Source organism: Heptranchias perlo, chromosome 24, assembly GCF_035084215.1.
Source record: "Heptranchias perlo isolate sHepPer1 chromosome 24, sHepPer1.hap1, whole genome shotgun sequence".
NCBI classification, from domain to species: domain Eukaryota; kingdom Metazoa; phylum Chordata; class Chondrichthyes; order Hexanchiformes; family Hexanchidae; genus Heptranchias; species Heptranchias perlo.
This window is the reverse complement of record NC_090348.1, coordinates 43,975,905-44,001,234: the sequence shown is the minus strand read 5'-3', so window position 1 is coordinate 44,001,234 and position 25,330 is coordinate 43,975,905. Positions and strand designations below refer to the sequence as shown.

At 43.4% G+C, this 25,330-nt stretch overlaps 2 protein-coding genes across 7 annotated transcripts in view; one reads left to right on the top strand and one right to left on the bottom strand.

Moving 5' to 3' along the window:
* The first annotated feature begins 232 nt into the window (after positions 1-232).
* Positions 233-20,864, top strand: mest (mesoderm specific transcript). Of its 6 annotated transcripts, none has more exons than XM_068005186.1 (12): positions 252-310; positions 2,449-2,603; positions 4,227-4,306; positions 5,877-5,954; positions 7,175-7,311; positions 7,972-8,030; positions 8,187-8,227; positions 10,227-10,297; positions 11,163-11,264; positions 14,107-14,183; positions 14,845-14,908; positions 17,932-18,144. In XM_068005186.1, the coding sequence occupies exons 2-12, from the start codon at positions 2,450-2,452 to the stop codon at positions 18,047-18,049; spliced, it is 981 nt and encodes a 326-aa protein (XP_067861287.1). In that variant the 5' UTR covers positions 252-310; position 2,449; the 3' UTR covers positions 18,050-18,144. The 6 variants fall into 6 exon arrangements, with proteins under 6 accessions (XP_067861284.1, XP_067861287.1, XP_067861286.1 ...); XM_068005182.1 differs by lacking the exon at positions 14,845-14,908 and adding an exon at positions 1,273-1,394 and having other exon boundaries at positions 287-310; positions 17,932-20,864; XM_068005183.1 differs by lacking the exon at positions 14,845-14,908 and having other exon boundaries at positions 233-267; positions 17,932-20,864.
* The window catches only part of copg2 (COPI coat complex subunit gamma 2), a 42,184-nt gene continuing 37,657 nt past the window's right edge, over positions 20,804-25,330 (bottom strand). The window contains exons 22-24 of the mRNA XM_068005179.1: positions 25,166-25,304; positions 23,523-23,621; positions 20,804-21,688 (exon numbers count right to left, since the gene is read on the bottom strand). Of these exons, the coding sequence (XP_067861280.1) occupies positions 21,558-21,688; positions 23,523-23,621; positions 25,166-25,304 (369 nt within the window). The 3' untranslated portion in view covers positions 20,804-21,557. The remainder of the gene's footprint in view (positions 21,689-23,522; positions 23,622-25,165; positions 25,305-25,330) is intronic.

Below are 25,330 nucleotides of genomic sequence, written 5' to 3'. Positions count from 1 at the left end.
CTCCCCTCTAATCCTTCTACCAATCACTTTAAATCTATGCCCCCCCCGTCTCTGCTAAGGGAAATAGTTCCTTCCCATTTACTCTAGCTAATTCAATCGCAAAAGTATCCCACTGCATTGTCAAATCAGTGCTGCTGCCCACACCCTCCATCAAAGTGAGGGGGATCTGGCGCCGCACCTAACCCTCCCGGCCAGCAGGGGCAGGCTGTGTGTAGCATTGGGATGGGAAAGGTCAGCGGCGCGACCCGGAAACGGTCGTATCCACAGGTGAGACGGGCAGAGTTGAGCATGAGAGTTCACCTGGGCACAGGTAAGCGGCGTCCGACGGGAGCCCGGGCACCTGGGCACAGGTAAGCGGCGTCCGACGGGAGCCCGGGCACCTGGGCACAGGTAAGCGGCGTCCGACGGGAGCCCGGGCACCTGGGCACAGGTAAGCGGCGTCCGACGGGAGCCCGGGCACCTGGGCACAGGTAAGCGGCGTCCCGACGGGAGCCCGGGCACCTGGGCACAGGTAAGCGGCGTCCGACGGGAGCCCGGGCACCTGGGCACAGGTAAGCGGCGTCCGACGGGAGCCCGGGCACCTGGGCACAGGTAAGCGGCGTCCGACGGGAGCCCGGGCACCTGGGCACAGGTAAGCGGCGTCCCGACGGGAGCCCAGGCACCTGGGCACAGGTAAGCGGCGTCCGACGGGAGCCCGGGCACCTGGGCACAGGTAAGCGGCGTCCCGACGGGAGCCCGGGCACCTGGGCACAGGTAAGCGGCGTCCGACGGGAGCCCGGTCACCTGGGCACCTCCTCACCTGCCCGGGTGCTATCTGTAGCCCACGGACAGGGAGCTGATAGTTACTAAAACAGTACTACACGTTCCCAGCTTCTTAAAATAAAAATGACCTCAATTAGTATATTTTTTGTGCCAATATTTAAATCCATTGCAAAGAAAATAAGTAATGTTAGTCTGTATAAATGTTTGTTAAAACTTATAAAAAGTTTCCCCACAGAGTAACAGGAGGAGATTGTTGTCAGTTTTTTTTAATGAAGTTATTACAGAGTGGGATTTATGTTAAAATTTATTTCTGGCTTTTGTTGTTAAACTGTATTAAAGGCAGACACTGGATCTGTTTAGCAATCCAGACATTAGGTATTTGTTTATAAGTCAAACACAATTTGTAATTTGTTTTCAGAAAGTACTTGTGGTTAATATTAGGCCATTTTGATTCAAATACCCTGTGTTTTATTTTCTCCTCTTTCCCCTATCCCTCCTCTTGTGCTGGAGGTGTGTTCAGTGGGTCGCAGGAATCCTTGAGGATACAAGCCTTGAGGAGCCATCCTACCAGAGCTGTTACGTACAGCTCAATTGAAAACTAGACATGGGCATGGCATATAATAAAAAACAAGGTGGGTTACATGTGATATGAGGATGCATACGTGATCGGTGCGTCCGTGTGCCAGTGCAAACAGATCACCCGTTACGGTTGCCAACTCTGGACGTGTCCCTGGAGGCTTCATCACATGACCTCCAACTGCCCTGCCCAGTCAAGCAGCCATTTCCCCCCATCCTCAATATTTTTCTAACTAGTAAACAAAAGTGCTCAAAGAAAATGAAAATAAAAACACATTTTTTCTTAATGCCACAGTGATTTTTCTCCTGGGTTGCTCGCAGCAGTGTCCGGGAGATTAATCTTTAATTTCCAGAGACTCCCAAGACAATCCTGGACATCTAAGGCAACCCTATCACTCGTGTGTGAATATGAAATGGGAACGCATGTGAATGTGAAACTGGTATGCTGAAGAGTGTGTGTGTGTGTGTGTGTGTGTGTAAACTGACCTTTTACTGTCTGGATTTTATTGTTCAAAACTACAAGACAGTCATTCCCAAGGAGTCACTGGATTACGATCAGGAGCAGGAATCCTAGCTGATTTTCCTCACTCTCTCCATCTCTCTAGTGTAGGGACTCCTTGACCAATTGTAGAGCTGCAAACTGATTGAGGTCAGCAAACTCAGCACAGATTGCGAATCAAACCTAGGAGCTGGCTCAAGTGACCATTGCCCATTTGTGAGCCTGGATCGAGTATGTGGCAAGCTATTGAACTACGGGGAACTTCAGAACTGAGCCTGCTCTTTCTGGTTTTTGTATGAGAGGGAAGAAAGATCAGATTTGGTTGGAGGTTTAGCTTGGCCCCATAGATGTTTGTCCCTTTGGGCAAATTAGCCGTAACATTTGAATAACATTGGTAAAACTATGTTTTCCTCTGGTGGGGAGGAGTTTATAGAGCTTGTGATAGGATTGGACTATCATTCCACAATTATTGATGGTAACTATTTTTTCTCCCACCTGTATATAATTTGTACTTCAGTTCCACTTTACAGGAAGATCTAGGATTGGAGTACGACTTTGTTTAATTTTATTTGAAGAATCCTTACGTTGCTGTTTTTGTTCTCTCTTTTAAGGATGAAAGAGTGGTGGATCCAGGTAGCACTTCTCGCTGCACCGCTCATTGCTGTCTACCTTCACATCCCTCCCCCCAGTCTCTCACCATCTCTCTACTCATGGAGAATGGCTGGGGCCTTCTTTACTTTCAAAGGCCACCGCATATTTTACAGAGGTGAGAGTTTTTGTAAGGTGTGACCATGATCTAATTAAATGGCGGAGCAGGCCTGAGGGGCTGAATGGCCTACTGCTGTCCCTATGACGTGGCTTTAATGAATCTGTAATTGTGCTCGTTTATTTTGGCAAATGTTTATGCTCATTGCTCCGTGTAGGAATGGTTGGCTTGCATATCTAAATACACTTTTTATTTTTGAAAAGCTATGATAACTCTGTTGAAACTGGTACCAGTTAGTTCCCTAAGTTTAAGATACTGTCTCTGAGAATAGGCAGGCTCTTGTGATCAGGAATTAGTTACGATAAAGGCTCTCTTTGGGGACAGTGTGTTTAAAATGAAAGGCAGCAAAGTGTGAGCAGCTCAGCCAGCATGTTAAAAAGTGTACTGTAAATTGTGGCATTTTACCTTAAGAGGAGTCTATGACCATCTGTAGTAATTTGTCCCTGTAATACTGTCCCAAGGAAATGTTTTGGGAGCCATGGGGCAAAACAGCATTGTTACTTATGATATTCAATTTAACCAATCGCGGCAGCCGGTCCTGGCTTCGAGGGGAAAAGAATTCTTAAAGCTGGGCTGTGTCACTAGTTGGGCAGTTACTTTCTCATTCAGTAGGAAAACCTCTGTAGCAAAGCCTATATTGCATACGTTTGCATGAAGAGAGACATCATAAAACTGAAATACATTGCTTGGGGCTCATTGAACTGTCTCAGAAGGCCACAGAAAGTGTTTTCCCTGAAAGAGAAGCAGCAATGGCAGAATGATGCTGTATTGGACTCTAGTGTAAATAAACTCAAATTAGTAATTTTAGCCTGTACAGGCAGGTACTGAGTGAGATATTGCTGCATTTGAATTGAAAATAGAAAATGTGTTTAAAAAGCATTATAACACTGACGAATGTCCGTGTTGTTAAATGGGGCTTTTTGTTTTTCCGCTTTTTGTTTTTCCACTTGTTGCTTCTCATATTCCCAGTTTAGATTTGGGATGAAGGCTCACTGTTGGTGCAGTATGGGAGGGTGCTTTATCCTAGTGATGCTGAGTGTCGCCATTGAGTGCAAACCCTGGGGAAGTGGTTTCACTCTGGTGCTGGTTTTCCTCTCCTGAAAGAACATCAAATTGTGCACGAAAATTGATGTTTGCTTCTTAAAATAAAATGCTTCAGGCATTCAACCCTGACGGCTTGGCCTCAGTAGAGCCTAGTGATGGTGTGTAGCTGCTTTAAGAGCTTGATCCAGAGCAGCTTTTATTATCCATCCTGTGGCTGGGTCCGAATGTGACTCTTTGGGGGAAAAGGGCTGGTCTTTGACAAACATTAAAATAGTAATCGTGCTTGTATTTTATATAGCGACTAATCGCTCTGAAGCATCTCAAAGAGTTTAACACAATTAATCACTTTGAAGTGTGGCTGTTATGTAGCTAAACGAGGCAACCATTTTGTGCACAAACAGCAATGAGATGAATCAATCTGTTGTTTTTGATAGTATTAGTTGAGGGAGGACTGTTGGCCGAGACCCCTGCTCTTCTTTGAATAGCACCATGGGATCTTAAGCATTTACCTCAACCACTGGAACTGGTAGATGTCCCCTTAAGCTGACTTAATGAGACCTGCTTGTGTTTTTATTTCAGATTCCGTGGGTGCTGTTGGCAGCTCTGACATGGTGATTCTTTTGCATGGCTTCCCAACATCGAGCTATGATTGGCACAAGGTTAGGTGCAGAGTAGAGACTAGGAGAATGGCAAGACTTGGTCACATTTTATAAAGTTTTGTTCCCACCCACCATTTTTGCAAAAAAAAAGGTCGGAACAGGCAGGGCAAGAAATGGCACCAACAGAAACTGTCGCATGTTTCTCAGTAACAACGACAAAGGGTGGTAGAAGTTTGGAACTCTCTTCCGCAAACGGCAATTGATACTAGCTCAATTGCTAAATTTAAATCTGCGATAGATAGCTTTTTGGTAACCAAAGGTATTAAGGGATATGGGCCAAAAGCAGGCATATGGAGCTAGATCACAGATCAGCCATGATCTTATCAAATGGCGGAGCAGGCACGAGAGGCTGAATGGCCTACTCCTGTTCCTATGTAACAGGTTGACCTTCTAGTTAATTTTTAATTGTGTTATGGCCTAATGTAGAACCAATTTCCAAATTGGCAGATGTTGCAACATTGCAGCAGTTGAAAGAGGTTTATAACCTCTGGATCTGAGGCGTTCTCCAGCTCAGAGAGCTGCAGTGCGAGAGCTCCTTCCCTGTGCTGGCTCCTGTGTGAAATGTGTTTGGTCTGCCTCAGCCCTCGTGGTTACGCCCCCAGAGCATGGAAACGGCAGTTTTAGTTAGAGAGGCGACAAGGGTGGCTGGTGTGGATAATACCCACACACACACGAACAATGGCGTACAGGTAAAGTCCCTCTGGTCCACCCAGCCTGTCCCACACGATCGTGATACCTTGTGTATCACAGTATATACACTTCCTCACCCCACACCGTTTGATCTCCCGGGAGAGGCGAAAAACCAGATTTAAAAACCCAGACCAATTTGGGGGGAAAAAAAATCCTGGAAATTGCTCTGCGACCCCCCCCCCCCCGCTTTGGCGATCAAAACTAGCTCAGGAGATCACTCTGGCCCTGATAATTCTATGTATTTCATCACCTCCCTTTTGTACGAGGTGATCGCTGCCGCAGCCAGAAACAGGTCCAGCTCTCGCTTGAAGGAATTCAGCGAATCGCAGTTTACCGCACGAGCCGGCAGCCTGTACCGCAGGTCAGCTATTCTCCGGGAAAAGAGCCACCTCCCAACATCTAACCTCGATCTGGGCCTTATGTCCAACTTAAAATTGTGATCCCCTCACCCCGGGGTGGGGGGTGAGGTGGTCGATGCTGACGACACTATTTCGCCGAAGAGCAGGGGAGTTTACTGCGGTTTTCAAGGGTGGGCACCTGTGTTGTGAATGAAGTATCGCACTCTTTATCTGAACTCTGCTATTCCAATTGCTACGGTGGCAGCAGGCGCCTAGTTGGTCAGAGCACCTCTCCACTAGGGAGGGGCGAAATTGGCCAGGATTGTTACTCCTAATTGCTACTGGAGACCTGTTTACCATAATATATCCCCAATCCTACAAGGCTATTAAAAAGCAAACTACAGTGAGTAGTCGAAGGAATCTCTTCATCTGAACGTGTTCCCTTTTAAAAACTGGAACTCGTCGCTAGACAAGCTGAGCGTATCTTGGAAAGATGGAGAGCACTAAAAAAGGAGCTTGTAATGTGTTTTTTTAAATTTTAGATCTGGGAAAGCTTGATGCTGAGGTTTAATCGAGTTATCGCACTAGATTTTCTTGGCTTTGGATTCAGCGATAAACCCGTGAGTACCTGGACACTGGGTCACAACGTGTAGCATCAAACATTCGGTTCCTTTGCTGAAGGGTTAACCCTTTGAGCACTGGATATAGTTCACAGGTCTGTAGATACGCTCAGTGGTCGTTACAGGGCCTTTTTTTTGTTTGCAGTAAACCGATAGGGGTCGAGTTTCTGCAAGTTATATCAGGGCGATCCAGACGGAATCGGCCGAACCAGCGCGAAAGATCGCGGAGTTTTAAAACGAAAGTGAGTTGTGCCCAAAACCACTTGCGCTCGTGTTTTCCGCTGGTTTGGGATGCGATCCGCCCGGATCAGGCCTCTGCCCCACAAAACTGGCCCCCGCCCCCAGGTCGACATTGCGAGATTGCACTGGTTCGGGAAGCCTCTTCAAATTGCGCTCTTTTTCTTCGGTGCGCAGTCACTGGTCGGCACGTTTTAAATGCTTCTTTCATATCAAAAAATATTTAATTTACCAAGAAACTGACTAGTGTACACCAATGAAACTGTTAAATGGTTCGGTATAGTTTTAAAAAGTTATTTTCAGTGATTTTAAATCAGGTTACTCACAGGTGGAGGACTGGACACTGATTAAAAATGCTTATTTTTTGCTGATAAACCCATTTTCAGCTGAATTAATAAACCTGCACCAGGTTACCGCCCTTAAATACATGAAGGAATGCTTTTTAATGGAGAGAAAAAGAAACGATTACGTTCTATTACGCTGCCCGATTGCACTGGCTCATGGAAGATTTTACGTTTGTGGTTATGCAAATGTCCTGGCCAACATTTATCCCTCAACCAGTATCATTAAAACAGATTATCTGGTCATTATTTCATTGCTGTGTGCAAACTGGCCGCCACGTTTCTGTACATTACGACGGTGACTACCCTTCAAAAGTGCTTCATTGGCTGTGAAGTCAAGGGTCGTGAAAGGCGCTATATAAATGCAAATTTCTTTCTGTCTTTCGTCAAAAAACAGGTTAATTGATCTCGTTGCTATTTACTGGCACAGAATGGATGCATCGTTGGCCGACATAAAAAGTCACTTCACTTTTAAAAAAAAAAGTAATTAATGGAGAGATCCCCTTTAAAATGTATGGACGTAAAAAAGTGCTTGTATAATTGCAAATATTGTGATGAGACGCATCTATTTTGGCAGGTGGTGGGGGGCATTCTGTGATCAGAGGGTTAACTGACCCCTGGGATACGTTTGTTCACCACTAGAGGCTGCACAGATACTCCATCTTTGAGCAGGCGGACATTGTCCAGGGGCTAATGGCGGAACTGGGCCTAGCTCGGCAGAAGATCAACATCCTGGCCCATGATTACGGAGACACCGTCGCACTGGAGCTGCTGTACAGGTTATCAGTTTAAAATGGAGCAGCGCTTGGGGGTTGGGTAGGTCGCTAACTGAGCAAGCGTCGTGCGTTTTCTTAAATGTTTTTTGCAGAGCTCCTGGTGAGGTTCAGTTTCACTGGCACCAGCAAACCCCCCCCCCCGGCCCCCACCAAGTGTTTTATTGGCCATTCTCTGCACGCGGGCTATTCAGTTGTGAAAGGAACCACACTGAGCACAATCTCAATCTGTCCTCAGCTGGTGTCCAGCAAGTCTTTGGATTGCGATCAGGAGTGGAGACCTTGGTTGATTTCCACCGTCCCCTGGGGTACTGTTAACTCACTGCGGCACCTACAACGCTGCCTCGGCTGAGATCAGCTAACTCGGCACAGACCCTGGATCAAACCGGAGATCTGGATAGCTCCAGTACCAGCACCAGGCAAAAATTGAAGGGGCTGCTGAGTGGAGCTCTGCACCAAACCTGCCTGTGCAGACGGACGGAGGTTCACTCTTGCTGGGCGAGAACGACGACTGAACCGCCCATGCGATCGCGGTCTGCTGGCGGTACCGGCATCGGTCTCAGACCGGCGTCTGCGGTAGAACCGATGTCTAACGTGACTGCAATGTAATCCCACTGTTGGAAGTTTCCAGTTCAAATGATCAAGCATTATCTCTCTGTGTGTTAGGTCTGAACATGGTAACCCTGGGAACCTGATGATTAATAGCCTGTGTTTGTCAAATGGAGGTATTCAACTGTTTGGTTATCTCATTAAAACGATTCTAACTCATATATATATATATATATATATATATATATATATATATAATATATATTTTTTTAAAAATCACTCCCAATTTCTCTGGCTGGCAGCTTACCTCATTTTCTTTGTAATCATTTCAGGAATTTTTCCAGAGACTAATCATCCAAGGTTTCTGCAGAAGGTCTGTATATTATCCATTTCTTTTTTTTAAAAAAATGGAATGAATTCATTGCATTAAAAATGTTGGGGTCCATGGGGTGGAAAGCAGGAGCTGAATATAGCATAGATGCAATTTAAGGGGAAGCTAGATAAGTACATGATGGAGAAAGGAATAGAAGGATAGGGTGAGATGGAGTAAATAGAGTGGGAGGAGGCTCGTGTGGAGTGCAGCGTTGGGCTGAATGGCCTAATTCTGTGCTGTAAATTCTATGTAATGTGGTGATGCCTCAAGGCTGAGAGGCCTTAAAGCACCTGCTTGCTGTCAGCAGTGCAAAAACTCGGCGTACGTAAAAACACAGCATGGAACGGGCGAGGTTGCAGGATGAGAGAGAGCGCAGCCAACGTTGAGATATTTGGCAATGGTGGCTGCGTGCTCAGGGCGGGTGGAAGTGTGCTGCAGCAGGTATGTGTGTCCCCTTTCCTGATCCTGGGCTGTGAAGAGGCGTGTGTTGGGTTAGTGTTGTTCAATATGGAGCAAATCGAGATTAGCTGAACTATAACTAGAGGGGGATAGTGATTTAACCTACGTTTTTTGTTGTTCCATCTGTGTTTTCCATTGGGACCAGCAGAGTTTAACTGATGAGATATAAGTCACAGTTTTCCTTCCAATTCTCTTTCCCCCTCCTCTCCCAGGGGTGCCCACTCTTGCTGGGGTACAGTTCCACGGGCATGGGCAGCTGCCCAGTTCCTCACCCAACTGCCTGTACTTTATGTTAGTCCTGTCAGCGAGTCTTGGCAGGCTGTTTAACCATGTTCGAGGCGGGAGGGATGGGCGTTTCAGCATTACAGTTTACAGACCACTTGATCCTGATCTTGTCTGTACCTCTGTACCCTGTCTGATCAGCGATTAGCGATCAGATCCAGGAGTCTTGGCTTTTTTCCCTGTCCCCAACAGGGGATAGTTGCAGCATCTTACTGCTAACAGCACCTGAGATCAGCTAACTCAGCGCAGACTGTACCTGGAATCTTGCTGCTGACAACACCTGACATTAGTTAACTGGAGGATTGTACCTGGCAACTTGTTACTCTGTGTGGCTTAATACCACAGAGGGGGGTGCATTTACTGATTTCACCATCAGAGGGATGCCATGCGACTACTTCTGGTACCCTGTTTTGTTTAAAGCTTCGCTTCCAGCTCCCACACCATGCTAACAGGGAGAGCTCTCTGCCCCTTTTGATTCTCTGACAGTGTCCCTCTTTTTAAACATTTTCAATACAGTTATTTTTTAAAAGAGTTTATTAGATATTTATTGTCAAGAAAGTAAAATGCAAATATTGGTTCAAGACATTCAGGACTTAAAGGCTTCCTCTTGAGGTGGCTTTCTCTGAAATTTTAAATCATTAGTATTATGAGTGCATAAATTTTAATACCTTATCCTCATTTTATGGGCTTTATATTATCTTTGAGATACCGTAGACCTGTGTTGTCAGGAATGTGTAGTAAAGAGTTAACATGGACAGTAAAAATTCAATTCCTATCTCTCCAACAAGCAAGTTTATCGCAAAGTATCCAATACAATTTGGAACTGGGAGTGAAAAGTTGCTGCAGTACTTTGCTCACTGTCGATTGATGGTCATAATTTTTGGATATATAAGGGCTGGTGACTGAGTTGGGACAGAGACAGGGCCACCTGGTGACCAGAGCCTGCAGGTGCATTGTGACAGTTGACATAGCAAAATTGAATGGGAAATGTAGACAGCAATTTACAGTGATAAATACTAACACAAAAGTGTAACAGAAAATTATGACAACAGGAAGTGAGGTTTATGGACAGGAAGTGCACACTCTACACAAGATTTCTAATTATATATATAAACGTTTCTTTGTAACATCCAGTGAAATATGAGGGCAGTTGTAGATGTACACAGGCACAAAAACCTGTGTGTGCCTTTTTAAGATTAAGATATGAGCAATACATTTCTAAATTAAACTCATAATTCTTCTCTTTTCTTCACAACAGCTGCTGAAAGACAGTGGATGCCTTTCACCAATCTTCACCAGACTTGTGAACTACTACCTCTTCTCAAAAGGGTGAGCTATGTGCATCTGGTGTGGCCTGGGTTAAAGCCAGCGGGGGAACAGAAATAAACTAACCCTCTCTGAGCAAGAACTGGGCGCCTGTTCCATTCTCCCCGCCCACACATACTGTTCAACAGTTTGATTTCCCTGCACAAAGAAGGCAGTACTGATTTGAACCTTCTGAATTGCTTTACGTGTGAGAGATAAATTGATTACGATACGTTCCACAAGTATGTGAGTGTGTTTTCTTCAATTCACTAATCTTAGTGGAAAAAAGTTGAGAGTATAAATCAAGTTTCCCAGTTTAAACCCACTGACCTATTTTGTTAATATTAGTGAGCAAAGGAAGATATATGGCAAGCACATTGTCAGCTTGGTAGCACCGTCATCTCTTGCCGGAAAGGTATTAAGTCCCACTCCAGGCTATCAACCCGTAATCTAGGCTGACAGTCCAGTACTGAGGGAGTGCAGCATTGCCAGAGGTCCTCTCCTTTGAATCAGATGTTAAACTGAGGCCAGGTCCACATCTCCTGGTCACAGCACTATTCAAAGAACATTAACCAGCATATCAAAGACCCTCAGACAGTACCGCTAAGAAATAGATTAGCTGGCATTTATTGCCCATCCCTATTGATACAACTGAGGGGCTCGCTAGGCCATTTCAGAGGGCAGTTCAGAGTCAACCACATTGGTGGGACTGGAGTCACATAGGCCAGACTGGGTAAGGACAGCATTAAAGGACATTACTCAACCAGTTGGGTTTTTACCACATCTTTCATGGTCACTTTTACTGATCTCACTTTTTAAAAAAAAATCAAAAATGTAACTGGCCTGTGATTAAACCTCCTGAAGGGATATTTATTGTGGACTTTTCCAGAATCAGTGCGGTGTTTGGACCCCACACTCAGCCGACGAATGCAGAATATTGGGACATGTGGACCGCTATCCGGGTCAATGATGGGAACCTGGTGATGGACAGGTAAGTGAAGCACCTGGAGCCTTTCAACTTGCATGTTCTGTTCACAGCTCGCAGCGAGGCATCAGGCTGCAGCCTTCGGTCGTGTTTAGCTGTAGGCAAGTCAGGCGTTGTTTCATGGCAGCAAACTGGCATCTTCACCGTCTCTCAAAATCACAGCACCGGGAAACTGATTGCACTACATGTGGTAAACGTAAAAGTTCGTGGGAATGTTGTGTGACGCCATGTTAGTTGCCCTAGTTGCTTCATCTGGTGTTAATTGTGCAAACGTTCCAGAATTTATGCGTGAGGGGAATAATCTGCGCCTGACTGTCTCCTAACATTTTCAACCTATGCAGGAGACCTGGACTGTGAGCCTTGGTCCTTTCCCCAGGTTTCTCCATATGTTCGGAGACAAGATGAGTTAAATCGAGAAAGTAGTGATTAGATGACACCGAGGTTACACCTTAAAAGTTTGAAGATGGTTCAAAAGAAAGGATGAAGGAACGACAGGGGGAGATAAGGAGTGTCACAGCTTCCAGGTTACGGGAAAGGAGGAGTTAGAATAGGCAATAATGTGTTAAGTTTTTATTTAAACATAGTCAGGATGGGGTGAGAAGCAGTTTATCAGATGGTGTTTTCGCAGATTAGTAACAATGAGAGAGGAAAGCTCCAATGATGATTATCAATAGTAGTATTGATGATAGATAGAGAGAGAGAAGTGGGAGGCTTCAAGTGAGGGAGAGATCACCTGTCAAACAACAAGCTTTTTCTCCTGTCCTGTCCAGGAGTGCGAGAGAGGTATTGCAAGCTGCTCCCCAGATACAGGAAGAGGAGTGTCATGTATCTTAACTCCCTCAGTAGACTACTGTATGTGCCTTTCAAATGGATACTGTCTTTTCTAAATGCCCCACCTCCTCTATGCTTACGTATCCCATCCTTCCTGCTTCTTCTCAGAGAGAATAACGGCAGCTGCTAAAGCGAGGAAAAGAATCTTATAAATGGCCAGTGCAACAAGGCCTCGGTCCAGTGGAAGCAGCAAAAGCTCACTCAATTGAGCTGAAATCCTGATGGGTTGAAAACGTCAGGCTAATTAAAGCCTCAGTGCAGTACGTCTCCCGATAATTGGCTAAATCAGAACTTTCAATTCAGCGGATTCGGTGCTGTGTTAAACCTGTAACTAAACATGCAGTGTGGTGGTTACACTTGCTAAAGAGCAGTTTACACTCTGCCATTTGGTCTTAATTTTACTGGCAATCTAAGCGTGTTGCTCCAGTGTTTTCACATCTGTTTTTAACTTGGCATGCCGTATAATTGCTGAGACCATACACTGGGTCACAGAATTAAAGTTTTCTTATCCCTTACCATGCCAGAAGGGTTTTTTTCTTGTTGTTGTTTTCCTCGCAGAGTTGTGTTTATGTGGAAAAGAGTCCCAGTTACAGTGGGTAATGCTGTGTGGGTTAATACCTCTGGACCAACAGCTGGCCGAGTATCTGATTAGGAACTGGACTGAGGGTTATTAGGTTAAATACAGATAATCCAGTGCTGTGTGCAAACATGATTTGTCCCTGAGCTGCTGGGACCTTGTAACTGTTGTGCCAAGGAAGGCGTTGGGTCAGGACTGTAAAATATTGACTTAACTCTGAGTGGGGAGACGGGGGGTATTGCAAAACCTTTCATCAGGGGAGGAGTGGGGTTGGTAGAGTCCATGATCGAGCAGATTGTACACTGCCTGTGGAAGGCTGGGTCAAATGGCTTTTTTTTTCCTGTGCTTTTTAACATTTTTATTGTAGTCCACTCTTTTTATTTCAGATAATCTCAATTTATATTTTAGCACCAAGTTCCCACTTTGTTGTATTATTTATTTACATTGCTTAGTTCAAATTATTGAATAATTCAATTTTTTTTTTGGAAAAGAAATGACCAGGAATAGACTGTACCGGATGTGATAGGCTCACTAATGTACCTGACTGAAGTCATAAAAGAGATCACATAGTACGAGAACAGACTCTGAGATTCAGGGTGAATTGTCACCTTTAAAAGGGAGCTGGATCGATATCTGTTAAAAAGGGAGATTGAGACCTAGAGAGATATTAACGGGACTGCTTGGTCATTTTTTCCACAGGGAAGTAGGGTAAGAAGGTTAGCGTTCCTTAACGTAGGCGATAAACTAGTAGTTCAAGGAAGAATTCTGATGGAATGATTATGGACTTTTTGAATGGAGTAGGTGTGATGGGCCAAATGGCCTTTTCTCACCCCAGACTTTCTTACGTGGTGGGAGCTGAGGAAAAAAGAGGAAGTTAGAGAATCCCACAGTCACCTGGCCCACTGCTACAGACTGTTTCGAATGGACGCACCGTCAAGGAATCCTCTGCCTGCCTCCTCCCGCTGCATCCAGTCCTGGAAAATGGAAAAATGTCATTGAAGTGCGGATATTGGTGGAAAGAATCTGTCTTGGTCAAGAGGGGAGAATAAATGACATTTTGGGTTAGGCACTTTCTGCTGATTGTGCCTGATCTTTTAATGATGAAACATAAGGTGCCTCTTTACAGTGTGGGTGGGTGTAGGGGTACCAGACAGCTCTGGTAAAATATGAGAACATAGAGTGAGGAAGGAGAAAAGGTCAACAGGGGCAGATGGAAGGAGAAAGAAGCAGGGAAGAATTGAAGACCGGGAGAGGAACAGTAATATCCTGTAGTTAGTCACAAAGCAACTCCCCCTTCCCACCAAGTAAAATATTGAAGATGGTGTGCCTGTTTATACTGTCAGTCAACTTAATAAAAATATATTTCATTGTAACATTTTCCCATTGTCCCAACTCTTAAAACTGCCAGTACAACATTCTAAAGTTTAATTATTTTTTCAGTATTTTGCAGTTCATCAATCAAAGATGGAAATACAGAGATCGATGGGTGGGAGCCCTGAGTTCTACCTCTGTTCCACGTGAGTATGTTGAATGATCAATTATATTAACAGAAAGTAAGAATCTATTCTAATATACGCACGAGAGTGGTTTACAGATAAGTATATAATTGATCTGTCAAACTGCCTCTTCCTGTTAGCAGTATATTCCTTGTGTTGTAAGATTATAAACCTGTGGGGTTAGTGCACTGTGTGGTACTGAAACACACAGACCACGGCCGGTCTGTGCTGATTTAGTTAATCTCAGCTTCAGCAGTGGTAAAGATGCTACTAAAGGCCTCTGCACCCTGGTTTAGGGAATGATGAGCAAATCATCCAGGGTTCCTGCACCAGGTTGGTCTTCAGTGACCCCTGCTGGCTCGAGTTATAGTTGCTGGGTCTCAGATTTAAGGATTGTCTCTTTGCCCAACTGTGGAAATGGTTTATTCCTTATCAGAGTATCAGTGCATGTTGTTGAGCTACTTTTATTCCAACGATTTACAGCATTTTGTTAGCTTCAATTAATTGGACCTTGAGCCAAAGAAATGCTGAAGCCCTGCCTGAACATAACCAGAGGCTTCCACTCCAGTGTAATATGAACACACTCTGCTCCTTGTAAGAACTGAGCGTGTTATTAATAAACACTGTTCCACACAGCTGGTGACTGAATGAAAATAAGCCTAACATCAAACTTTTGTTGCAGTGCATTTAATCTATGGACCGCTGGATTCTGTGAACCCTCATCCTGAGTTTCTGAATCTTTATCAGTAAGTTGTGATGGTTTTATTTTCATTTTATTTGCCCACCTTTGACAACTGTTATTTGAATGATTGGAGCACACTGGAATTGTCTTCACCCTCTGGCTTAGGATCTTTGCTGTATATTGTGGATTTCGATCAGTTATGAAATTGGGCAGGCATATAGCAAATTAAATTTAGCAATGATACGTGAACAATTGCAGGGAGGACAAAGAAATGTGGTGCATGTAATGTATAATCCGGGGACTTCGAAAGATACGTGGGAGAACTCAATGATGGGGACATCATGGGAAAATGGGCTGAATGGCCTATCTCATCTGTACTTACCTTTTTTAGTAATAGTAGACATGTCACTTTCTATGTCCAAACAAGTGTTCAGAGAACCTAATAGAATGCTAGGATATATAACTAGAACAGTGAAACAGGAGTGTGATGGACTGCAGTGGTTCAAGAAGGCAGCTCACCACCACCTTCTCAAGGGCAGTTAGGGATGGGCAATAAATGCTGGCCTTGCCAGCAATGCCCACATTCCATGAACGAATTAAAAAAAAACTCCACTTGCCTGGATGAGTGCAGCTCCAACAACACTCAAGAAGCTCGACACCATCCAGGACAAAACAGCCCGCTTGATTGGCACCCCATCCACCACCCTAAACATTCACTCCCTTCACCATCGGCGCACTGTGGCTGCAGTGTGTACCATCCACAGGATGCACTGCAGCAACTCGCCAAGGCTTCTTCGACAGCACCTCCCAAACCCACGACCTCTACCACCTAGAGGGACAAGAGCAGCAGGCACATGGGAACAACACCACCTGCACGTTCCCCTCCAAGTCACACACTATCCCGACTTGGAAATATATCGCTGTTCCTTCATCGTCGCTGGGTCAAAATCCTGGAATTCCCTTCCTAACAGCACTGTGGGAGAACCTTCACCACACGGACTGCAGCGGTTCAAGAAGGCGGCTCACCACCACTTTCTCAAGGGCAATTAGGGATGGGCAATAAATGCCGGCCTCGCCAGCGACGCCCACATCCCATGAACGAATAAAAAAAAAATAAGTTTATAGAAGTTTCACTAAATCTTTATAAGTGTGCTGGTCTGACCACACTTTGAATAGTGTGTTCGTTTTTACTTAGCATGTGATAAAAAAGATAAACTTGCATTATGTTGGCTGTAGAAAAGAGCAACGAGCCCAATCCCGTCTATAAAGGAGATGAACTGTGAAGAAAGACTTGACAAGAAGAGGTGGCTAAGGAGGCTTCACTGAAGTACATAAAATATTAAATTGTGTCGATAAGGTGAAGCCAGATTATTACTTTAAAGTACATCAAGAAAATAGGAGCCGAGGACATTGAATCTCAGGATGTTGCAGCACAGGAGGAGGGCATTCTGCCCAAGAAATCTCTGCCAGAGTCGACTAGTCAAATCCCACTCTCCCCATACCCTTTTTTTATGCAACTAATTCCCTTTTAGAAGTAGCCTTGAAAGGTTGCAAAGTTCATAAATGGAAATGTGAAAAGTAAATTTAGTATAGATACGATGAAAAAAACTTTTTTTAAAACTCTAAATGTTTTGAATTGTCTACCAAGACAATAACATGGGGAATTATTAAAATACAACAGATCCACAATGGGAGACTGATTGTACCAGAGGGATGAACTATAATTGGGTGAATGGTCTTTTCTCACCCCTGACTTTTCTTGTGTTCCTAATAGTCTGTCAGTATGCATCGATGGGACTGTGTGTGATGAGCGGTTCATCTCAGATGCATATCATTGACATTTGGTTTAATTTTAATGTGGTACCAGTTACAGGTCCTGAATTGGGTGATGATCAAAGGCAGTAAGTTGAAGCACCTTGATAAGAATTTCTATACATCACTTTGAGATGAGAATGAAGCAAGAAACAAATTAATTATATTGAAGCCTGCAAGTTTGTTCTTTTCTGTTACAACAAGAATTTTTTTCCCCAGTGTATAACAGCATTCCATTCCCCTTTTCTCACCATTGTAAATGTTAATAGTTTAAATGTCTGTGTATGAGGACCTAACCAGTGGAAATGTCTTATTCACTGTGTTGGTGGAGTCATTCAATGGTATCACACTTGGCTCAGTGTTAGCACTCTTGCCTCTGAGTCAGAAGGTTGTGGGGTTAAGTGCCACTCTGGAGACTTGACATAATCTAAGCTGATGTACTCCCAGTGCAGTACTGAAGGAATGCTATACTGTCGGAGGTGCCCACTTTCGGATGAGACTTTAAACCGAGGCTCCGTCTGCCCTCTCGGGTGAACATAAAAGATTCCATGACACTATTCAAAGAAGAGCAGGGACGTTCTCCACGGTGTCCTGGCCAGTATTTATCCCTCAACCAACATCACTAAAACAGATTATCTGGTCAATAACCTTATTGCCCAACCTTATTGCTGTCTTTCCCTACGTTAGTGTATAATTGGCTGTAAAGCACTTTGGGACATCACAAAAGCTGCTATATAAATGCAATTCATACAACAGCTTTCATGAATTTTTTTTTCTTTAATAGCTAATCATTTTGGATCAGAATCTAGGGACAGGAATGGCAGTCCCGCTGAATTGATGTTTGAGGCTGTCACTGATGTTAATTGAGGGTGTGCAGGGGCATCAACCTACCTTGAAGTGGCGGGTTCCTGTGACAGCGCAGTGCTAGTACATTGTGTGTTTCTCAACATTAAGTATGTCGCAGTGAAAGTACTTCCTCAGATAACAACCATTCTCCTTCGAGTACGGAGAACATGTCCCCTCACACAGTGAAAGCCTCAGCTGATTGGACAAGCAGACATTGGTCATGCTCACAAGTCTAATTTGCTCGTTTGGGGTCAAAAGGTCTACTGAAAACAACAAAAAAAACCTCACTGTTACTATGGTAATAGTAAAATCTGCTTGGTGAAAGGTACAAGGTTACTCTGCCGTTGTTGGTTGAAAGAGCAGTCAGGAGATCTGTTGGGTAGGTCGATGTAGAAAGCCTTTCCACATTAGATGATTGTTTTCTTTCAGGAGGTTGGTACCGAAGTCAACAGTCGCGGTTCTCGATGATCACGTCAGCCATTACCCGCAGCTTGAGGACCCTTTGGGCTTCGAACAAGCCTACACTAACTTTATCAACTCCTTCTGAACATGGAGCTGATGCACCGTCAGTTACAGCACTGGACCGTGACCACTCTGGACAAGTAAAAGTTCATCGATTGCTTTTGCATTATGGGAATTCTGGTACCAAACGATATTTAGTCTAGGCTAAAAGGAAAAAAAAAAATCACAAAATCTTGGGAGATGCACAGCAAATCAATCAGCATACGAAAGGGAAAGATGGGTCAATGCTTTGGGTGGCACCTTCATCAGAGGTCAAGGGTCACCACACCCAAGGTGTTAACCTTCATAAGCTGGTTGACCTGCTGTGAATTTCCAGCTGTGCTATTTAGTCTTTCTGTTGTATGAGTGTGAATGTTTCACTGCCTAAATTGAGTGATAAATCATTGTGGGGGTAACTGTGTGTAATGTCCATCAGTTGCACTCATGACCAAGTGTAAATAGCTCCTTTTACAATTAATTCATGGGGCAAACCTTGTTGTGACTGAGGAGTAGAACATTTCCAATATCAAGATTATAAATTTTTCTTAGTCAAATGTTTGGGGGAGGCACACAATGAAACCCCACTCATTTGGTGAGTGAGTCAGTTTTTTTTTAGAACTAACTGCCTCTCTGCAATCTGTTTCTGCATCCTGTAATAAAGGCTGAGGGGTGATCAGATAGAGGTCTTAAAAATTATCAAGAGGTTTGATAGGGTAGACGTAGGGAAGATGTTTCCACTTGTGGGGAGAAGTCCAACACTTGAGGCTATAAATATAAGACAGTCACTAATAAATTCAATAAAGAATTCAGGAGAAACTTCTTTACCCATAGACTGGTTTGAATGTGAAACTTGCTACCACAAGGAGTAGTTGAGGCAAATAGCATAGATGCATTTAAGAGGAAGCTAGATAAACACGAGGGAGAAAGTAATAGAAGGATATACTCAGAGTTAGATGAAGTAGGGTTGGGAGGAGGACCAGTTGGGCTAAATGGCCTGTTTCTGTGCTGTAAATTCTATGTAAAGTAACTTTGATGTTTTGACCGATGTTCAGCACGATGAGGCTGGTTACCTAGTAACACCTACCTCTGCAGGCCTGGCAAGGTCAAATTTTATGAAACTGTGCTTCCAGCACAAAGCTTTGTGGGACAGGAATGCATACTGGGAATTTGGGTGCAGAGGTCAGTACATCCTGCATCATTGTCCAGTCATTCATTTCATGCAATCTTGTTGAGTGAAGCTCTGTGCCAAGAGAACCAATTTGTGAAATCTTCCCCCAAGTTTTACATGCTTTCCAACAGTTATAATTTGTTCCTTTAGTTCATAGTTGAAGTAATAAAGGAGAATCAGTGAGTTATAAATCTTATATTCTATATGGAACCCACCATAATTCAGACTCTTCGCTTTGCAGTTTAAAAACTCAGATTTGAATTCACTTTTCTGGGCAGTGAATGTAAAAAAAAAGTTTGTGCACTCTTGTTACTGAGTTACAAATATCTACACTGGTGCCCACAACAATTAAGTTTTCCGTGTACAAGAAAAAATTCCTATTGACTAATTGTGACCAAAGTCTAACTCTTACTTGTACATTGTAGTTTGGTACACACTGGCTTAAGATCATTCCTTGTCTTGCTTATTGTCTTCATAATTGCAAATCAAGTAACAATAATTGGGATAAAAAGATTGGAATTCTCAAAATGCAGAGCCGATTAGTCAGTCTCTAAACTAGAAAGATAGATTAATGTTTCAGCTGCAGAACCTTCAGCATGATGAAAGAATCCCACCTAAAATGTTAATCTTTCAGATGTCAACCAAGCTGCGTGTCCATGTCTAATCCTAACAGTAATAGTTGAGATAGTTGTACATTTAGAAAATACACAGTGGGGATGAATCAGCAACAGTTAATGGCACCAGCTCTTATTATTATTTGATGTAAGAGTCTCTTAAAATATTTCTATAGCAATCATTTAAGTGACAGTACCATTTAAATAAGACCTGCTGCATACTGTCAGCTAAACCCATAGAACCTCTAATGCCAAAGTCCACGACTTGCATACTGCTTCCATATCTGGGACACCTAGCACTTGTCACATTCCTGAAAAAAGCTCACCTAAAGCACTCTTTAGCCTCCAACCTCTTATCAAAATCACTGTCATTACATCTCTGAACTCTCCTGTCTTCTTCCTTCTAAGCTCTAAATATACCATCTATACGCGCTTCCTTGCCGAGTTGAAATTGACACAAAGTCTCCTCACTCATTTTGAGGAACTCAAAACTGAGAATTCCTTAACTCCATCAATCTCCCTTCCTCCGAGAGTCTCTTAAAACATAAGCTTTGTGTCACCTAAACTAAATGATCTCTTTTCTACTATTTTCAGCTTGGGTAAGTGTTCTGCACAATAGATCTTGGCCCTTTACTGAGGTTTAAGGAGGGGAAATAAAGCATCCATTTGATCAAAAAACTCTAGTATGCAAAGATCTATTAAGCCGTACTGCTAATTTATATAAGAATTAGGATGATTCAGCTCTTGCCCTACAATGGTGAAAGATTTTGCAGTTCTGCACATTGCTGGTTAATTTTACAAGTCAACAGGTTGCTGTACTGCACTGACACTTCACATGCACCACATTCTGTTAAGGTGATGTGTAGATGGTTACTGGACATTGCAAAAGCACAAATGATGGTGTTCCTACTAGGCACAGGTCCATTGCAAGAGTATTCAAGTCGAACAAAAAAAAGTTTCCAATGAGTATTATAATTAAACTGGTTTTGCAGAAATTTTGTACACTTCATACAAATAAGCAAATGCAAAGATCATAGTTCATCTTTATTTTATGTAAATAAAGGTAGTTTCACAAAAAATGCATGTTTTCTTTTTAATTACATGGACAGTTTTATCCTCTGTCTCATGGCTTAACACTTGACACACAAACTGTAAACATGAGTTAGTCTCACAAAATGTAGGAATGTTCAGTCTTTAATCTGAGCATTAACTGTCAATGAAGCAACATCGCACTGGTGGTAATCCAGACAGACCAAGAAAAACACTGTACGTTTCAAGTTACTGGCTTCTTACCCTTTATTGCAATAAGTAAAAATATGCAAGTGATAGAAACATACGAATCCCACGACTTGGAAAAGAAAGGTCAACATTGTAAATGTACGGTTCAGGGAAAACACCTTCAGATCTTTAAATCCAGATACTTATAAACTGAGTGACAAAAATTGGAAGGGCCCAAAAAAAGTCTTCATCTTGACGCATTGCTCTTCAGGGTTGGTTCAGCCATTGGGAATTTTGCATTTGTATTTTGCTCTGCCAACTGGGGCTGATCAAGCATTGCCAACAGCTCAGCACGACAGCCCCCGACTGTTGTGAAGCGAACCCTCTTGTGCAATGTCATACAAAAGAAGAAATCCTAAAGTTGGACACCAGTTTACAAATAAATGGGTCTTTTTAAATTTCTTACCGAAATCTGTCCCTGTTAGTGGGCAAGTAGTTTAAAATGTACGTAACTTCTTGACGGGAAAACCGAAGTGAGTTACACCAATGCGAGTTTAACCAACGGAAACCAGGATGACATCAACGGCTGTCTCTGCCTCACTTCGGACAGTCACTTGCATTGTCACACCGTCTGCCATTGCTAGTCTGGCACGTACAAGAACGTCATAGCCGCCTCTGAAAACACCTGAAATAAGACGGACACAAAGAAATGATTGGTTTTCCAAATTTTTTTTTTTTAAAACCAGTCAAATTAACGAGAGAGACAATGCAAGGGTAAAGTGGTCAAGGCCTGTGGGTGGCCTATTCCAGTTTCGATAGAAGGAGAACTAGAAAAAAAAACACACTCCAAAGAACCAGAAAGATATGGCAGCATCCTGTGAATAAGGTGCACAAAAAACACCAATTCTGTAAACAGAAAAATAAATCCTTTCCCCACACCTACATGAAAACTCTGGTCCTTGCTTTGGCAGACCATTTTCTGCATAATTAGCCTGCAATATGAGCACAGACATCAATGAGGTAGGTCAGGCAGTCTCCTTCTCCTGCAGATGCTAGGGGCCATGCCATTCATTTTAAGTACCAGCTGATATGTATAATCTCCATTTCCCACTGCAGGACCATTATGATTGCAGGTTAAATCAGTGGAAATCAGGTAAGAAAGTTTCTGTGGTTTCCCTTTGGGGATACATTAACAAAAAGAAAAAGCAGGAAGCAGTTGCAAATATGCACGGCTCATTTTTCTCCTATCTGGAGGGTGGAAGGGACTCGGCCTTCATGGATAGTGGATATTCAACAGATCTTGGGTGTATAGTATAGCAAAAACCAATGCACGGGAACAAAGACAAAAACAATACAAATAAATTCAATTTAATCTTTCCTAAGCTGCAAAGTTGATTATGTCAAAGAGGAGGAGATTGGTGTCAGCAGACTCACTAAAATTCTAACACATAATCACCAAGGCAGCTAATTGGAATGTGGATAATGGGTTTTCTGCTGTACAACGGCTTTAGGAAAATAGCTCTTTGCCATGTACAGTCTGTGACTTATGAAATAAGAGTAGATTTAGGAATATACTGTTCACCAATGAACTTTTTAAATCGGGAAACCTTGGACAGCACACTATCCAGGCTGGAAAGAGTGAAGCAAAAGAGGAGATAAATCATGTGATGCCAAGGTTGGGTATTAAAATATTGTAGGAGGAAAGAGAGATTGAGAGGTAAGGAATTCCAGTTTGTGCTTTAAATTTTAGTTGTTCCACTCTCTTCTGCCTCAGCCCATTTTCTGCTAAAACCCTCATCTGTGTTTTGTCACCTCCAGAATCGATTATTCCAATGCTCTCCTGGTCGGCCACCATCCTCTACCTTCCATAAACTTCACCTCAACCAAAACTGTGCTGCCAGTATCCTAATCCGCACCAAGTTCCACTCACCCATCACCCTTGTTCTTGCTGACTTACGTTGGCTCCTGCTCCTCCAACGCCTCAAATTTAAAATTCCCATTAGTTTGATTAAATCCCTTCTTGGCCTCACCCGTCCCTATCTCTGTAATCTCCTTGAGCCCTACACACTTGAGAGATCTGTGTTCCTCCAACTCTGGTCTCTCCCTTCACCCTACATTTGCGGTTTTGTCTTTAGCTGTCTTGGCCCTAAGCTCTGGAATTTCCTCCCTAAACCTCTCCTTCCTTTAAGGCTCTGCTTAAAACCCCCCTCTGACCAAGCTTTCAGTCAACCCCCCTAATATCGCCTCCTTTGGGTTGGTGTGCATTTTTGACTGATTATGCTTTTGCGAAGTGCCTTAGGATGTTTTCTACATCAAAAGCACTATATGAATGCAAAATATTGTTTAAATTTAGTTACCCAGCCAAATAGAAAGATAGTTTGCAGCTGGAATGCAGTTTTACTCTAGTTACATTGCCAAGGGCAATGTTTTATAACACAGTCTCTCAGACTATCCAATTACTACAACAGTTATTATGTAATATGTGCTCAACTCTCCCTATAGGTATTGAAGGAACTTACCTGCTAGGTAGAGCGTGTGGGCGTTTTTATTCTCTGGTACCTTGTCCGATCTCTCGCACGGCTGCATACCAAGGAAACTAATTATATTATTCACAGCCTCTGCAGCAAAAGGAAACAAGTGGATAAGTAGTTATATAGCAGCAATGTTCCGAACTGAGGCATTGGGAAAAAGCTAAATCAAACCCAATGGCGCCAGCAATGCCCCCCACGCTCATCAGATGAGACATTAAACTGGAACTTGTTGGATGAGATGTTAAACTGAGGCCCCATCTGTCCTCTCAGGTCAATCCTACACTTCATCAGTACTTCATTCACATTTATTTTTTGCTTTCTTTCTATCCTTAATGTTAAATCGACTGGGTGCCATCTGAACTTTATCAATGTTGTGCTAGGATTTAAAAGTTATATAGGTGAATTTAAAGTTTAAATTTAACAGAGCACATTATTGATGTGACTATTTTGTTCTGCCCGTTAGCCTAGTTTCCCTAATGCACTAATGTCACTTTGTGACTGTTCAGGCAATGAGTTGGCTCTTGGGTTCCTTGCCCTTCTTCCTCTTAAGACACTGTGGGGAAGAATTTCTGTGGGGTGATCCCAATCACCCACCGTAACTTTGGTGGAAGATCGCATTTATCCAGGGATGCTCCCACAAATCTCCCGCAGAAATTGCAGGCATTTGTTGTATAGAATATTGACCAACTCTTACACCAGGCTTATCCATGTCCTTTGACTTGATTTCCTACCTAACCACGACACCCATTTTAACTTGTTTCTCACACAGGATTCCATGTATAACCGTAAGTTCCTATTTTCTCCTAAACACTGAAGATGCTATGCTGGAAACAAACCGTATTAAGCAGATTAATCTGATGCTCCATGGATTTCGGGGAGGGTGGGGGATACAACTTTCTGTGGGGTGCAGCGTTTTGTTCCCCAAAAAGCAACATTAACAGTAGCACAGTCAATATCTAAAAACATCTAAATTTAGGAATGTGAAAGGTTATTCAATCCATCCATCAACTAGATCCTCTTGGAACCAAAGCAACAATGAATCATCTCAATTTGTATCCAACTACTCAGCTAAACCAGAAACCTGTTCAATTCTCTCACAAAGAGTTCAACAATTAGACCAAAAACAGGATACTTAATTGCAGCACAGATGTAGAGTTAAATTCACCATCACTAGATATTAAATAGAATGGCAGACGCTTCCCACCCCCCACACGATGGCTGGATCATTGATTTAAGGCACTGCCCCGTGTGGAGCAGCACCATATACACAAGTCCCAGGTTTAATCCTCAGTCTATGTTAAGTTAGCTGACCTTAGCTAGGGTGGCAATTGGGCTTAAGCACCCCTGGGCTCGGAAAAGGGGGAAGAAATAAATCAGCGAGGCCTCCTGCCCAACTACCCCTCGTGTGGGGGTAGGATTGGCCTCAGCTGCAGTGAGCTCTTGGTCGGATAGCCTGCGGAAATTACTACCGAGGCTCACACACGAGCGAGGTACCAGAGCGCAACTGGTACGTGTGGGGCAGTATCTTAGTGTGGGACAAATCAACACCTCCAGGTGAGCAGAGAAATCGGCAAGGAGGTTTTAAAAAAAAAACACAACAGTAAGGATCAACTTCCAATGCACACACGTACCGTCCAACGTCTTCACAGAAGAGAGCGCAAATGTCTCCTCTTTCTGAAACTCATCTCCTACTTCATCCCAAGCAGCCGTAAAGTTAGGCTTCAGGACCTTCTGTATGTGATCAGAAACAGTCACCTCCAGGTCTTCTAACTATAGACAGAGAAGGAAAATAAATA